The sequence below is a fragment of the Pavona decussata genome, unplaced genomic scaffold, assembly GCF_977016875.1.
Source record: "Pavona decussata unplaced genomic scaffold, jaPavDecu1.1 SCAFFOLD_381, whole genome shotgun sequence".
NCBI lineage: Eukaryota > Metazoa > Cnidaria > Anthozoa > Scleractinia > Agariciidae > Pavona > Pavona decussata.
Window position 1 is genome coordinate 2266825 of NW_028145755.1, and position 16334 is coordinate 2283158.

The window sequence follows — 16334 nt, forward strand, 5'->3', positions numbered from 1 at the left end:
TTTTTCAACTACACTCAAAGTTTCTCACAAGGATTAGTAACAGCGTAAATTTTTCCCGATGGAAAAATTGGTCTAAATTGTCGATTTATTTTCGTTTTTAGTAGTCTATTTTTGATAAAGTAGGTTCACCGCTGTGCCGTTGTGGCAGAAACCGGGGGTTTGAATCCCAATCTCACAATATTTTAAAGAGAGGCCTACGCAACTGTTTAGTTTATTTAAAATTTTGTCACAAACTTCATTCCAAAAGGAGGTCGAGATTGTTGAATCCCATTCATGACACAATTATCCTTGCCATCTTTTTTTTTTCACCATTGCTGTTAAACGTTTTTCACCATCGCAGCAGAGATCATGGATTTGAATCCCATTAAGTCTCATACTCTCTTCATTCCATCTCAGTTCTAATAAAGTACTTTCACCAATAAAGAAAATATTATGGCTTTGTATCCAACTTTAGTGTCACATTTTTATTCAGTCCTTTCTCTGAAACTATCGATGAAAAATTTCCACATGTAGCAAAGGATAATAGGTTCGAATCCCATTTAACTCCATTAACTGTTTTTTTTTGCATTTTTTGAAACTATCCGATACAGTCCTTTTGCCATAGCAGCAAAGTTCATGGGTAGGAATCCCAGTATGTCTCAGATATTTCTTCAATCCTTTCGTTAAAACTGTTGGTAGAGAATTTTCATGGGTTTGAATCCCATAAAACCTACTTTGTTACTTTAATTCATATACTGACCTTGCAAGCTTTACGTATTACGTAGTGGCAATTCTCTCCAAGATGTTCCTGAAGGGCTTCCAACGTATGGCTGCAATGACCTTTTGGCGGAACTTTCTGCACAACTAAAATAATACTTCTCAAGACATTTGTCAGTATAAACTAAAACGCTAGCTAACTTAGAGTTGTAACAAAGCGACTGATTTGCTCAGGCAAATGGGGTTGAATCCCATCCGATCCCATTAAATTTGTTAACTTTGTTTTATTTGCAACTGATGGTAAAGTATATTCATTAGCTCATTTAAGCTCCAGGTTTTCAAAACGAGTTTGAATCTCGTTAACCTTACGTGACGTCGTAATTCTTTTGCTTCAGTCTTTCGTTTGTAACCGTTGTTAGCGTATTTTGGTCATTATAGCACTGTTATAGGCCATGAACTTGAATCCTTGAATTAAGCTTTCTCTCAGTCCCGTCTTTGCAACTCTTCAAAAGAGTACTCCAACATTGAACCAAAGTTCAGCGGTTGGAATCTCGTTTACTACTTTCAGGTATTTCTTCAGCTCTAACTTTTCAACTTTTGGTAGAATATATATCCACTGTTCATAGCAAAGGTTCATGGGTTAGAATCCCATTTAGCGCCCAATTTCTTTTCTCCAGATACTAACCTCGCAAGCTACAGCTTCTGGCAATTCTGTAGGAGATGCCGGAAAAGTGGTTCCGCAATATGGCTACAATGATATCTTGTGGAGTTGTGTTCTTTATACCTAAATGCAATGCAAGATGTCAGTGTAATTAATCAAAGATGCAAATCGGCTGGAGTTATACCAAAGGCTTCAGTGAATCATGTATATAGCCGCCGCCCCTGAGGGGTTTTTCATGCGATTGTCTTTCAGAGAAACGAGTTTGAATCCTTGTAAAAGTTGTATCCGAATATCCCGGTTTGTACCTTATTGTAAGAAACAAATCTACTAGACTTTTCTTTTTAACAAATCGACGGCAGTTTTCTATGGTCTATACTCTTATAAAACATAAAATGACGTCAAAAAATGTTCAAAACTCAAGTGGAACCACGAGCCGCAGGCGAGTGGTTTCACTGCCAAGTTTTGGACATTTTAAGGCGTCATTTTATGGTCTATAAGAGTATAGACCATAGAAAACTGCCGTCGATTTGTTTTTTACAATAACATGGAAAAAGTACGAGCGGAATTGGCTATTTTTTTCGTTGAGAAAGCGTGCGCGTTACATCTGACGTCATTTTTATAGTCTGTACTCTTATAGACAATAGCTACGAGCCAATCAGCGTGCGGGAATTTGGACAGTTATTGTTAAAGTCTATTTGCTAAATAGAAAATACCAAAAAAAATGCCCTCGATTTGTTAAATGGATAACTATAGCTAAAAAGACAAGACACGTTAATAAAGTGTATGTTATGTTATCAACTGATCAGGTCTCTCCTGTCATGTCTTCACTGGATAGCGTGTCTGCTGGTGATGAATTAGAGGTCTCTCCTTGATCTGGGAACGAAACACACCAGTTGACCAAAATAACTCGTAATAAATCTCATATAGCTTACCTTCAATGCTTGTACTCTCCTGCCCGACACTTGGAACGTACTCATGCGCGTTTCTTCAGGAACGCGCCCAAAAATTCCGCCAACCACTCGCGCGTTTCTTCAGGAACGCGCCCAAAAACTCCTCGAGACAACCGCGCGTTTCTTCAGGAACGCCTCCAAAAAATCCGCGAGACAACTGTGCCTTTCTTCGGGAACGCGCCCAAAAATTCCCTGAGACATTCGCGCGTTTCTTCAGGAACGCGCCCAAAAACTCCGTGAGACAATCGCGCATCTCTTGAGGGGACACTCTCAAAAAACTTCGCGAAAGACGAGCGCTTTTCTTGAGAGAACGGGCAAAAACAAATTTTCGTGAAACACGTGCGCGTATCTTCCAACAATAGGCGCAAAACATTGAAGCATACTTGAAAAAACATCTTTAGGAAAATACCTCCTGAAAAAAATCTCAGTTATTTATCTGATACCTTTATAGGTATCTTGTTAGCAAGCAGTAGAGTAGAGCTTTGTTAGGAGTTTATTGTCCCTGAAATAGAAATCGTCAGCAGTTAGTATAGTTGTGTTTAGCTAATGTTTTAGAATCAAGACACGGACAACATAGTTTTTAAATTTATTTCATTTGTCATTTACACAATTTACTTAATTGTATGGGGATGGGATGCACTCCTTGATAATTTTGCTTCCAGAGAAACCAACGGGTGTCCATACGTCTATAAAACTTGACGCCTCGAATGAAACACCCAGGGTACTCCAGAAGAAGACGCCTCGATATCGATGTTAACTGCTTGGTATCGAGACCTTGTCGATACCAAGCGCCGATTTCGAACCGAATGCCGAATCGAAGGTCGAACAAACAACCGAATTTAAACCGGAATCGAAAGCCGAAGCGGCAACATGTTTGGTTACACTTGAAAATAACGCCTATTCCAAGTTTCGATATCTGTCTCTTTCGATACACGACGCGTATCTCGAGTAAAAATCAAAGATATGAGAACAGACTGAACGACGACTCGAAACTGGCATTACCTTCCCGTGTCATGCAACATGAATTCTCGCGCACGTGCTCCACATACCTGGCGGCCAGAGGCGTTGGCTTCGGGCTGATTGACACAGTGCAACGCTTGCTTACAACTGTAATAGACAACTACATCACGAGTTGTCCTACGTAAATATCACTTCAACCTTCCTAACACTTTTCTTACGACTGCGAACGATTTTTACGAGCTTCATTGGCCCATGCTCAAGTGAAAAGCAACGGTTGCACTATGTAAATCCACCCCACCTTACATGGGTTTCTGTGTTGCTGTCCTCTTTCTTCATGTCCATCGTGGGCTCAGGGGAAGTAGTTCTTCCAAGGGTCACGTGTCCCAGTCGCAGCTGAACGGGTTGTGGTTGGCTTTGTTGAGTAGGTGGTGAATTGGAGATGATCCTGAAGTTAGAGTACGGCCGGTCAATTATGTAATTTATACTGTTTATCTTAACTAACATTGACAAATGCAAGCTTCATTGATGCAACAAGCATAGAAAGCTAAACTACATTACAGTTCTGTGATTCTAGATTGTCAGGCTACATGTCACACTTACTGTTGCTTTTCATAAGGCTTGAAAGCCAACGTTAAGTAGCTTTAACTTTTCCTACCGTCTGCTCTGTCTTCTCTTCTGCCTAATCCGAGTGAACAGGTGATTTGCATGGAGACATGTCTTGATTTGGCTCATAATTAATTTCCAATATCTGTCAATTAATTCTAATATATATTTTTTGTGTTCGTCCAGATCTTCCTTTGCTCCTAACAATCATTATCAATGTTCATTTGGGCAACTTCAGAGGAACGAATACCTAAAATATATGTTGTTTTTTGAGGAAGAGCCAAATGACTTCTCAATGCAAATGACCCATTATTCGGTGATCATCTTCTGCTGCTGCTGCTGCTGGCCCGCTCCTGGTTTGTCGTCCTCTTTCATCGCCGCATGGGCAGCTCCTCGTCTACTTACACTAACTGCATTAGCTTTGTATGATGATCGACGATCTCTGTTCTTCTTTTTTCGGCCGGCCTCTTCTTCTGCAGTACCACATAAGGAACTGCCCTCTGTTGGTCCGGATCATTCACAGGACGCTTGAAGTCCCATAAGAGCTTTCAACAGTATAAAACTGCTGACGACTCCTATAGCACGCAGCAACCTTTCTCTGGAAGCTCTCTTCGTCGTGAAGACTACTTACGCCTTCCATTTGTAGACGATCTGCGCCTGCGTGGTGCAACGCAGGGCTTCCTATTAAGAGATTTCTCTCACTAGGCAAGATTAACAAGAAGACGTTTCCGTTCGTCTAAATGCCAACGCTGCCATAGCGGGAAAATAGGCCTTACCGCGGTTTTCGACGCCATTTTGACGGGTAAGCAAACAGGCTTGAAATAACAGTGTTTGTATGGAAATCCGATGTCAAATAATTTTTATAAAACATCGCTCCTGAAAAATTCATGAATTGGAAACTTTTGGCACTAGAAAAGGGATTTTAAGAACAAAGTTGGAGGGATGTAGCTGTGACAGAAAGCGTCCAGTCGGTGTTTTGAACTTTCCATACATTTGTCTGTATAGCGAACCAGCCGTGAACTGCTACTAAAAATAGTTCGCGGGAAAAAATACAGGGAAATGTATGGAAAGTTCAAAACACGACTGGACGCTTTCTGTTACAGCTACATCCCTCCAATTTTTCCAAACTTTAATTGAAAACGAAGCAAGGCATTTTTTTCTCCCAAAGGAAAATGTTCCTGCTCCATACCTCTAAAAAATTAGCCGTTGAATTTCTACGGACAATTTTGCATACTGACATTTAATTGCAACTCTTGGTCAAGTAATAAAGTTATCAGTGCGAAAACCTTCAGTACCGGCTGTAAATTTACCCAGTGGCGCTACAAAATAGGCAATTGCAATTTACAAGTTGGTGAAATAATAGCCTGAGTATCAGGCTTTTCGGGGGGGGGGGGGTGGGTGGGAGAGGAAGGCCTTATACTCAGGCTAGTGAAATAACAAAATTAATCACGAATTGAAATATTGCGGTAAAAAAACCTTACTGATGGAATTCGCAAATTTATTTATTCGCAGCCCGCTTTTATCACTGCATTGATGTACAAAGTACGTAAAAGTAAAGAACGTCTTCCGGTTGTGATACGTTTGTCCATAGTTTTGTATTCATTAACCATATTTTTTTTCTCATTTCCCCTCTCCTTTCAAATAAAACAATTTTCAGTTGGTCGGGCCAAATCACCAAAGTATCCTGAAATACATGTACGTTCTTTGTACAATTGATTCTTCGCTTTCTCTAGGGTATTATTTGGTTCCATTTTATACACGCCTTCTTATGTGAAAAATATTAGCTGAAATTGCACAATCCAACGAAAATTTCGTAGAAAAACTGCCAAATACATGACAATATTTAACAAAGCCCACGCTGCTCGTGCAATCAATATTTCTGGTTTCATCTCAACGGCAAAATATTACACAGAGCCGTTTCAAAGCCACAGTACTGGAAATATAATATAATAAAGCTGAAATGTTTTAAATAAAAACTTTTGTCAACTGATTTTGAAAAAGAATAGAAAAAGACTTACCTTGATTTAATTCCTTGAAGTGAATAACAACTGTCTCTTGTAAGCCTCGCTGATTCGATGTTTCAATACCACGCGAATTCGTCTGCACATGCCTATTTCAGTGAATTGCGGTTCGAATGACTTCACTGGCTTCTACAGCTGTCTACCGTATTCTGTTTTAAACATAACTACACGTTAGTATTTGCTTCATAATTTGCAAAGCTAAAGGAATTCAGCGAGGAAAAGGCGAATTTTCTGAACTACTTCCATTAACTGCATGCGGGCAAATTTGCAGTGAAACAGGCTCACCTACCGCTTTGCCTGTGTTTGAATGTCTCCTTGAACTGCTCCTGTCAATACGTTTGTTTCCTGTAGGTAAGCTTTTAAAGAAGGCAAATTCAACTCTCCATTTCCCTTTCGTTTTGTTTGCAGAGAACAGTTCCAACATGTTGCTGCTTCGTGTTACTTCGTCAACTGACTAAATGAATTTTTAAACTTGGCGCGAACGTGCCAACGTGATTATTAAACATTCTCTTCAGTGATTGGTTCATTTCAATCAAAGGCATCCAATGTAATATGTCAAAATTACGTATGTAAATGTATAATTAAACAAGTGAAAATAAACTTTTTCTCTAATCACTCTGCAGTGAAACGAGAACAAATCATTTTCACTCTAGAAACCATGAAACGCAGACAAGAATCAGGAATAGGCATCTCGTTTATTGATAGCTAGAACACTGGCAAAATACATGAATAAACATACTACAAACTACAGCTAACGAAGACGTAAGCTAACAATAATGTCAATAATGTCAATAATGTGCAATCTGGTAATAACCTTTTTGAAAGATTATATATAATAACAAAAAAGAGAACAAATACAAGAAAATTTACAGAACGGTAGCGAGAGACGCCGTCAAGTGACCTTGAATCTCCAAAGAAGACCTTATATACCTGATAACAAATAATCACGCACACTGTCAAAAAATAACTCACATCTCTTTGGTATATGTAGCAATAGTTTCAAAACTCCGTTCAAACATGTAATCAAGCCTAGGGCCAAAAAAATATGGCAAATAAGTTTGATAAACATTCGGTAAAAGAGCTCTTATTTACGGTACCTTTCTCGCACGCGATACATGGCGTTATATGAGCGCGCGCTTAAATAAAGGGCATGCGCAATTCAATTCTCGTCCGAGGTTGTAAAAACCTGTCTTTGATCGAGGATTGCTCGAAAACTTACCGTACAACTTATGATGAAATTTTCACGGTTGATTTGTTCGGGTGAATCACGTTTGACGCCAAATTTTTTGAAAAATCAGTAAGACAGATTTTGAGCTATTTTTGATTTCACATTCTCTTAGTTTGTACAAAAACTGTCTTACAGATTTTTATTTTACTTTGCATGAATGTTAAATCAGACCCAATTTCTTATTCCTGAAATTTTCAGGTGGGGTCATACGGGTAGAATTTGAGCAAAACGTGACTTAACCTACTAGTGCCCAGTCTCTCATTGGGTACTCGGTCGCTCATTTTGGCTATTTGTTGACGTTTAATTGTTCAAATTTCACATAGAATCGTAAAAGACTTAAGCAAACAGTAAATAGTGAAGGGAAAAACAGCTTGGAACCTTTTTTTAAAAGAGTAAAAAGTTGTGCCCTTAGACTCCATTAAAACTGTAGTAAGCCACCTTAACGCGAGAAAATACATGATAAAACCGAACAACGTTTCGGAGTCGTCATGACGCCATTATCAAGTTCGAAGTGATAGGAGTAAATAAAGTCAATGTCAGAAATCACTTCGAACTTGATAATGGCGTCATGACGACTCCGAAACGTTGTTCGGTTTTATCGTTTATTTTCACTTGTCTTTGTATAACTAAACCTTTACTTAAATGTATAATTACCACTTAATTACCACACAAATTGAATTGCCAAATGATTTTCAGTTGGGGTCTCCCGTGGGGGCGAAGACGCTGTCGCACTCTGTCCTCCCCAACGAGGAGGAAAAAAGGATGTTCAATTTATTATTTCGAAACCTCTTTACTAGCCTGCAGAACAGGCGTGATTTTTCTTTTGCGTTTTTCAGGCGAGAGGAGGCAAGCGTGAGGAGAGCACGGAGCGCCACGCACGCTCCATGCTCATCTTACGCTTGCCTCCGCTCGCCTGAAAAACACAAAAGAAAAATCACGCCTGGAAGCTACCTCTTTACGTAATAGCTATATTTATTTACCTTCTTGGAAATGTAACGGTACCTTGGTATATAAACAAATCATTTACATAACAGATTCAAGTAGCTTTTATTCTTCCCTGATAATCTGCCTGTCCGGACCAGTTGCTTGACTTTGTCCAATTTCCGGCTTTTCTGCTGTTACACTGTGGTGTCCAAGGTCATATGAGGTACCAATTCTCGTGTTACTAAATTTAGTCAGAGATTTTTTTAAATTTACATTACACCTAGCAATACGATCCAGTTACATCTGAGAATACGAGGAGGTGGCTTGTCCCGGGAGAGACAGCATCGGCGTTATTGACCCTCGCACTTTGAGACAACTTTAGCGTAAAATGTCGACAACGAAGCTTTCTAAACAGAAGAAAGAGAATTCAAATGCAATGGAAACTGTTATAGTGGCTGGAAAAGAAACTGAGGATTGGAAAGACGGTGGAAGGGGATGGCTTGTGTGTTTTTCCGCTGCTCTTGTGCAGTTTGTCGTTATGGGTATTCACAACAACTTTGGTATTCTCTATATTGCGTTTGTTAGAGAATATCAGCGGAGCAAGGCTTTAACAGGTGAGCGATGGATTATGTTATTTGTTCGATTTTCTTCAACATCAAGGCCTAGCTTTCAGTTTTGTGATGTGGATACCCGGGGGGGGGTACTCCCCTATATAAGGTATATAGGTATGTGCCGCCCCAAAGGGTATGGTTTTTGAGCCGTTTTGGTCTGAAATAGGGTATAGATTTTGACAATTACGGTCTGAAATTGGGTCGGGTTTTTGGGGCGGGGAACATTTACGAAAGCTTACAAACATATTTTTCTTCTCAGTACGTAACTGGAACGACTTACTGATAGCGAGAAAAAGAAATAGATAAACTATGTCATTCCAGCTTACTTTTACTCCTTGCGTCAACTTCCGTTGGGCACTGATGCATAATTATCAGGTCTGAAAACGGGTGTGGAAAATGGCATGTTTAGGTCTGAAATAGTGTCGGGATTTGAAGACCCGGGCGGCACACCCCCACCAAGAATTCTGGGGAATACCCCCCCCCCCCCCCCGGGTGTGGATTTTGTTAAAGGTCGAATGCAATCAGTATCGTGCAAAAATTGATCACGAAACGTTAACGTACGTCTTGTGGTTTTCCAGTTTCTCATAGCCTGGAGAAGTTTCGTCCTTTTCTTGGGGTCATATTTCCTAAGTACAAGCACTATGCCGGAAGTTCCTATTTTTTTTAGACTCAACTGATCCGACTCCGGCAGTGCTTTCGGTTTCCATTTCACGCGTTGGCTGAGTTAGTATTCTGGGTGGGGAGGAGGTAATACGAGTCCCCTAAATTAAAATCAACTTTCTGGGAGATCAAGGCTCGGTTTCTGAAAGATCACTTGAGTCACGACGTTGAAAATTGAGGTCTTTCTAACTCTATTTGAGCTCAATACACGCATAGACAGTCTGAAATTTTACAAGTCGAAGGTTTTTCCAGTTGTAAGACATGGATTATCACTATGATAACGGCATTTGTAATTGTATTTCCTCGATCGATATAACAAGGCCAATTATTTGTGGCTTCAAGCAAAGTTGCTAAAAAAAAAGTGGACGGGTATTTCAGAACGTCAACGGTATGCACAAAGTCGATCAGACCGCCTCCGTCCCCTTCCAACCCTGATTCTTTGGTTTTTGATAATAATTTAACCTCTTTTTATGACTACAAGAAGATACGGCGGTCAAGTGTCGATTATCACCATATCGTATTCGCCCTCTTAATTGGATTTTTCGATCTCAAGAAAATTACCTTGATTGAACCAAATTAAGAAAAGATTTCCGAACAGCTCCATACATATGGAACAGACAGGGATGCTCGTCGGAAATTTTGAATTTAACCCCTAAAGGAGACCATCTGGGCGTGGCTCAAGCTTTTTGTGACCCCTAAAAGAGACCACTTAAAAACACACAAATACGACATGCAATGAGTTCTAATGATATAAAGACATAATCATCGAATGCTTTTATCTAAAAGTTGTTTTTAAAAGCATTGTCATAAATCTCAAGTTCTTCATCATGCTCATGCAAATAGAAAACTAGTTAATGTTAAAAGAACTATCACTGTTCACAATGTCATCAAACACTACACATGCTGAAGGCTGAAGGCTGGTAGTGACAAGCTAAAATATTATGTTTATAATGTTCTCTACTATTTGTAGAAATCTTTTATTTATAATCACAGAGGTAATGCGGTAAACAAAACAAGTTAAAAAGAAAATTTGACTTCTGTTTCTCTTCGCGTAATTCTGTGTTTCTTCGCGGAACCCTAAACGAGACCTTGGCGGCTTAAAATACTGGCGCTTTGCCCGGAACACCCTAAGCGAGACCAAAATCCAAAATGGGAGTCCCCCACCCCGGGCATTTATTATACATGCACTATCGTAGTTCTAACCTTTTACATAACAAAAACGGCGATCGTGAATAGAGTTTGATATTTCAATACTTAGTCACGACAGGAAAAACAGAAGTCGGGCGCCGATAATTATCCATGCCGGTTCGTTCACTCTGTTTAGAAAACGAAATCTTTTTGTACCCTTCCACCCCTGAGAGATACCAAGTTTGAATGAAAAATAAAAATAAGTTGACTATCAAATATTTGCTATCATGTGTTTTGTCACAATGCCATTAGTTGCTGGAAATTTTATCACCCTAAGCGGTCCCAAACCACAAATGTTGCCCCCTACACTGAAGGTACGACGATCAGCCCCTTCATATTTTACATGGAAGTCGTGACTCTCTGGGGAATCCCTCTACCGTGACGGTGTAGAGCGCATCCCAGTGACATGAATCGATAGGAGGTACTTATTGAATTATAAGTCTGATAGGTCACTGAACATGTTAAAAAAAACGTCTCGACTGAAGTTCACTTTTTCACTTGACAGAACTGCATCGCGTGCATCACACGCTAAAAGCTCCTTGTTTACCCACGTAAAGCGTACGTGCTTCAGTGCAGTTTCCGTACACGCTGTAAAATTCTTGCCAAAAATAACAATGCTCAGTAATGTTTGTGAAATAACGGATATCTTCTGCAATGCAGGCCTTTGGGAGGGGCCCTGTCAAAATCAACGTTTGAATGCAGAGTCTTACGACGCGCAAATAAACTGTACTGTGCATTGGATGTATGTGCCCGACGTTCCTTTATGTGTACAGAAATCAACCTGATCGCAAAGTTGGCACTGACAGCAAGACAATTTTAATCAGGGCGATTTCAATTGGTAGTGCTATTTATCTTCAGGGCAACGGCTTCAAAGAAGGAAAACGGCCTCCTAAAATTTATATTAAGGTTAATTAAATTTTACAGTACCAATTAATTATGCTAGCTGATTTCAATCCGAGAGCAGACGTCCCCTATCTCCTTTGCTTCACTCTTCAGTTCACGTAGATTAGTTTGTTTTTGAAATCAAATGGATAAAAGGGCGGGGTTCAGTTTCCTGACAAAAACTGTGGTGCTGCATCGGAGGATTAGTTCGCTCTGACGCAGGGCTAATGCTCTAAATGGCAGCACTGGAATTTCATTTATTTATTTATTTATTTATTTATTCATTTATTTATTCACCACGACATACAAACATAGAAAGTTACAATGAATAATAGACTAGGATCGTACATAAGTTTACAGTAAATAATAACAGTAAAAGAAGAAGTAAGAAGTGGCGAGGAGACCTCAAGAAACCCCCGAGCTTATACTGAGAGGTCTCCTCGGAGATATGTTAGGACTTTAAGACCGGTAAAGACATTGTATTTAGATATTTTAACATACGGTGGTAAGACTATAAAGACATAACAGAGTCGGAGGTTTCATGCAATTAACTGAGGAAATCAAGAAGCTTTCTTTTGAAGGTGGATAGACTAGGGGAAGACGTAATTGATAATGGCAAAGCATTCCATATTTTTGGCCCTCTATAGAGTATAGTAAATTGCTTGATATTAGTTCGGCAGGTGTGAGGTCGAAAATGAGCTGAGGTTCTAGTATCATAATTATGAATTTGACCACCAGTCGGAAATAAATTTAAAAAGGGCGAAGGCAGCAAACGTTGGTGATAGGAAAACATAAATTTTGCAATATAAAGGGAATTCACTTGGTGGTGGCCAGTTTACTGTCAACTTTGTTGATAAACCAAACATTACTTTTGAACTTGTTGATCACGCGAAGGATCACGAGTATACAAGAGGATCATGCCATTTCTCATTTCAAGTTCGGCTTTAAGAAAGCGATAATGAGATAAGGGGATAAAAGATGGATCACGTAAAGTTAAGATCTCTAAACTTAGCTGGCGGTAAAAGACTCTCTTTTCGTTCGGGTACCCCGAATCAGAAAAAACTAAGGCTTTCGCTCAGTTGAAAAAAGCGGAAACGCCTGATCGCAAGTTAGGGACCAAGAAGAGTCCAAGAAAATTATCAAGATTTAAAAAAATCCTTGCGGACTCCATGTCAAGGCTCGAGCAAGTTCTTCCTGCAGTTATCCGTGTTTTATCTTGTAATGTATTCTGTAATTGTCGTATAAGAGCAGAACTGGTGGCGCAAACTAACAAATTTATTCCATTAGCAAACAACAACTTGACAACTCGTGAAGGCGCTCACACGAGAGCACGTGCTACGTGAAAATGAGGCCTACACCAAAATGAGGCTTTACGAATACACCCGGCACACTCCGATTTTTCCCATTCCTTCCACCACTTGTTATAGAAGGGCAAATGTTAGCGTATAATTGAAATCAAATTTCACTTTGAACACCTAAAAGTCGTATTTGCATCAATAAAGATCCCCTTTTCTTACAATGGCTGTGCTAACTAGGGTACTAAAACCACCAAGAATATCTGATGAAATAAATCTTTTATACTTTAAAGCTCCAAGGCATGGCCGTGCGCATGCGTGAAGCTCTGACCAAGGGAAAGTATTTATCTACTCTTTGCTTGTCTTTGCTTCGTTTCTCTACAGGTTATATAGGCTCCATGGGCTTAGGTATGAACTTCTTTTGTGCTCCTTTTACCTCCGCACTCTGTGATCGTTTTGGCTGCCGACGGGTCGCCATGATTGGTGGGATCATTTCCGCCGCTGCAATGTTCGCCACGTCATTCGTGAACAGCCTCGTTCCCATTTACTTCACCTACAGCATTCTATGGGGATTGGGCGCTAGCATGAGCTACGTCCCCACATTCCTCATAGTTGATAGGTACTTTGATCGTCACAGGTCCTTGGCCAATGGATTGATTACAGCAGGAAGCGCGGTTGGGGCCTTAGTGATGGGACCCACCATAAATGCGCTCATAGAAAGTGTCGGTTGGCGTAACACGATGAGGTTCCTTGGGGGAACTGCCTGTGTCATGATTTTGGCCGCTTTGACTTACCGACGTCCGCCCGTGAGAAGGGAAATTAAGTTCGAGCAAAAAAGGAAAAAGCTGATTGACTTATCTGTGTGGAAAAATAAAGGCTTCGTGGTATGGGCGTTGGCGCTTGGAATATTTAACTTGGGTTACTTTGTTCCCTTCGTCTACTTGGTAAGTGGGTGTGAATTGTTTTACTGCTTTAAAACGGTCCTCGGCTTCCTTTAAGTATGTGTTCGACTCGTTGTGAATGAGCATATGGGCATGGGCACAAAGCTAAAAGTAAAACGGAATAAACTGACATTCCCTTTTCCATGGTATACCGCATGGTCTATTTTTTCTCTGATCTCGAAATAGTCCTTGAAGTATTTTGACACAGGAAAGTTGCGCGCAAACCACACGAACAGCACATTTTACGGTGTATGTGCCCTAGTGATTCTGAGATCGAGCCTAATCTATGAGCATACTTGTTTTCTCAATCAACAGCCGACACACGCAACTTACTTAAAGATACCAGAATCCAAAGCTTCGTTCCTTATCGGTTTCCTGTCGATTGGCTCGTTGTTTGGTCGGCTCTTCTTCGGCCACATTTCCGACTACCGATGGGTAAATCGCTTGAACCTTTACCAGACGGCGCTGCTAATCATGGCAGTCACGACAACTCTTTGTCCTCTGGCCACAACATACGGTTGGCTCATTGTCTACACGCTGTTGTTTGGGATTTTTGATGGTGCGTTTGTGGCTTTGATTGCTGTACTCACAGGAGACATTGTAGGAAGCGATAAGTTACCTTCAGCTCTTGGGTTTTTGTACTTGGTTTTCTCAGTTCCGATTATGACAGGATCACTTATCGCAGGTGTGTATTTTCTCCTTTGCACAGTGGACGCAGCATATTTTTCACAGTCAATCAAGACAACTTTTCGCTGCCTCTCGCTTGATTTCACCTTGTCCATGCTGCAACAATAAAATCTCAATTCAAAAGGATAAAATGGCAGCTAAACGAAAGGAGGATATTCTGTGTTTTCAAGATCAGCACAAGTCCTCAATTTGTTTATCAAAAACATAAATGAGTTTGTCCTATTTTTTCGGCAATTGCTTTTATTTTTACGCCGCACCCCATCCTTGTCAAAACTATACATTTTGAAGTAAAAGTGAAAGTTATCACACTTGACAAATGAACATAACTGTATGAACCAATCAGAGCTCGAGGCAAACACATGCAACCAGTACATGTCAAGCGCGGGAAAACTTGCAGCTGATGCAACAACCTCGTTCCCAGGTCTATTTCCTAAAAGCCTTGCAACGAGGTTGCTGATGCCAAGCGCGGGGGAAAACATGGAACCCGTGCGATGGGCGGGAAAACAATTAACTTATGCTAGCTGCGGAAAAACATGTAGCCGGTGCAAAGTGAGGGAACAGTTGTAGCCTGTCCCAAGCACGGGAAAGCGGAATGCATGCAACCGGTTTGACAATCGTGTGGAAATACGTTACAATCGGAAATTACAGATCATGATTGCTTTCATTTTTCCTTCCTGTAGCAGCTCTTTGAGAGCTGCTGATTTTAACAGCAGTAACACTGCTTTATTTTATTTTTTTTTGGCTCAAACACACCAGTGGACACTATTCATTTTCTCCGTACCAGCTCATATTGTTATAGAGATGAACCGTACACAAAGTCACAAGATACGTTTTCTCTCCGCAGGTTTCCTTAGTGATATCACCAGTACCTACAACGAAGCGTTTTATTTCTCTGGCGCCGCTATTGCAGTCTGCACATGCGTATTGTCGCTAGTTGCAGTCTTTGCTCCTATGAGAACACGTGGCCCCACAGAGATCACAGATGAACTCGGACAAAGACACTTTAGTGTTTCGAAGCAGGAAACTAGTGACACTAGTGAAGTTGTAGAATGCTTGGTGGTCTTAGATAAAGTGACAACGTTGTGAAAACTTTTAACTTTCAGAAATTAAATTGTCAAAAGTTTGGGAAAAAAAACTAGTGAAATTTGCCGAACAAGTACTTTACTGACTCAATAGTTACAACAGCGGTGACGGAAATGTAAACGTCACTTGAAAATATAACTTCATTTTATTTGTGTTTCTTTATGATTACTTTAACTCATTCAACTTGTACAACAAAGTTGAACTATCCAGGAATCAAATTGGATACTTTAGGCCAAAGGTTGTCATATTTTGTTGTCAGTGTTGTCAGTCTAGTTATTAACTTTTCTTCCAATTCCCGGCTCAGTTGAGCCGAATTGTAATCTTCTTGTAGTTTCATGACTGTCAAAAATAGAACAAATGAACACACCGAAAGCTACGGGAACATCTTTGAAAATAGATTTGATTATAGATTTGCGAACATGGAGATCTCAAACCTAACTAAGAATTTCCAGGAACAAACAAGTTCATTCTTACGTAGCGAAACTGTTCCCACCGGAATCAATTAAAGCATATAAAATATGCATGTAGCGGACGGTCTTTTTACCCTGAGGATGACTTGATAAGTCGAAAACGTTTGGTTTTTTAATATCTTTTTAGACTTATAAATAGTTAATCTTTGTAAATAGTTTTACAATAAATAGAAGTCCATTGATAGAGTGAAAATGTGTAGCTTTGTGCTCTTCCAAGATCATACTGATCCTGGCCTTAGTAAGCGAAAATACAAATTTTTGTCTGTAATTAATCTACTCCAGTACAGTCCTACAATTAATAATAAATGGTCGTTCAAAACGCACAACGGAAGACAGTTTGTCTTGTGGCTGTCTTTTTACTAGGGACGCATAACCAGACGTATATAACGTAACAGACGATTATCCGTCTGGACCGAGTTGAAACGGCCAATGTTGTAAGATAGAAATTCAAAATGGTGACAACGGACAAAACGA

General features: G+C 40.1%; 1 protein-coding gene and 1 long non-coding RNA gene across 3 annotated transcripts; one reads left to right on the top strand and one right to left on the bottom strand.

The window, feature by feature from the left end:
- Nucleotides 1-639: 639 nt before the first annotated feature.
- Nucleotides 640-6853, bottom strand: LOC146452085 (uncharacterized). The gene is made up of 6 exons (XR_014859852.1): nt 6780-6853; nt 5889-6604; nt 2751-3712; nt 2157-2230; nt 1382-1480; nt 640-843 (listed from the first exon to the last, which is right to left on the bottom strand). It is a non-coding gene; the product is annotated as an uncharacterized LOC146452085 (long non-coding RNA).
- A 1501-nt stretch (nt 6854-8354) lies between these two features.
- LOC146452086 (monocarboxylate transporter 10-like) lies at nt 8355-16193 on the top strand. Of its 2 annotated transcripts, XR_014859840.1 has the most exons (5): nt 8355-8657; nt 13064-13623; nt 13936-14305; nt 15152-15505; nt 15764-16193. XR_014859840.1 is itself a non-coding variant. In XM_085098230.1 (4 exons), exons 1-4 carry the CDS (start codon nt 8432-8434, stop codon nt 15391-15393), a joined length of 1398 nt encoding a protein of 465 aa, XP_084954356.1. In that variant the 5' UTR covers nt 8355-8431; the 3' UTR covers nt 15394-15613. The 2 variants fall into 2 exon arrangements, 1 of the variants encoding a protein (XP_084954356.1); XM_085098230.1 differs by lacking the exon at nt 15764-16193 and having other exon boundaries at nt 15152-15613.
- The last annotated feature ends 141 nt before the right edge of the window (nt 16194-16334 follow it).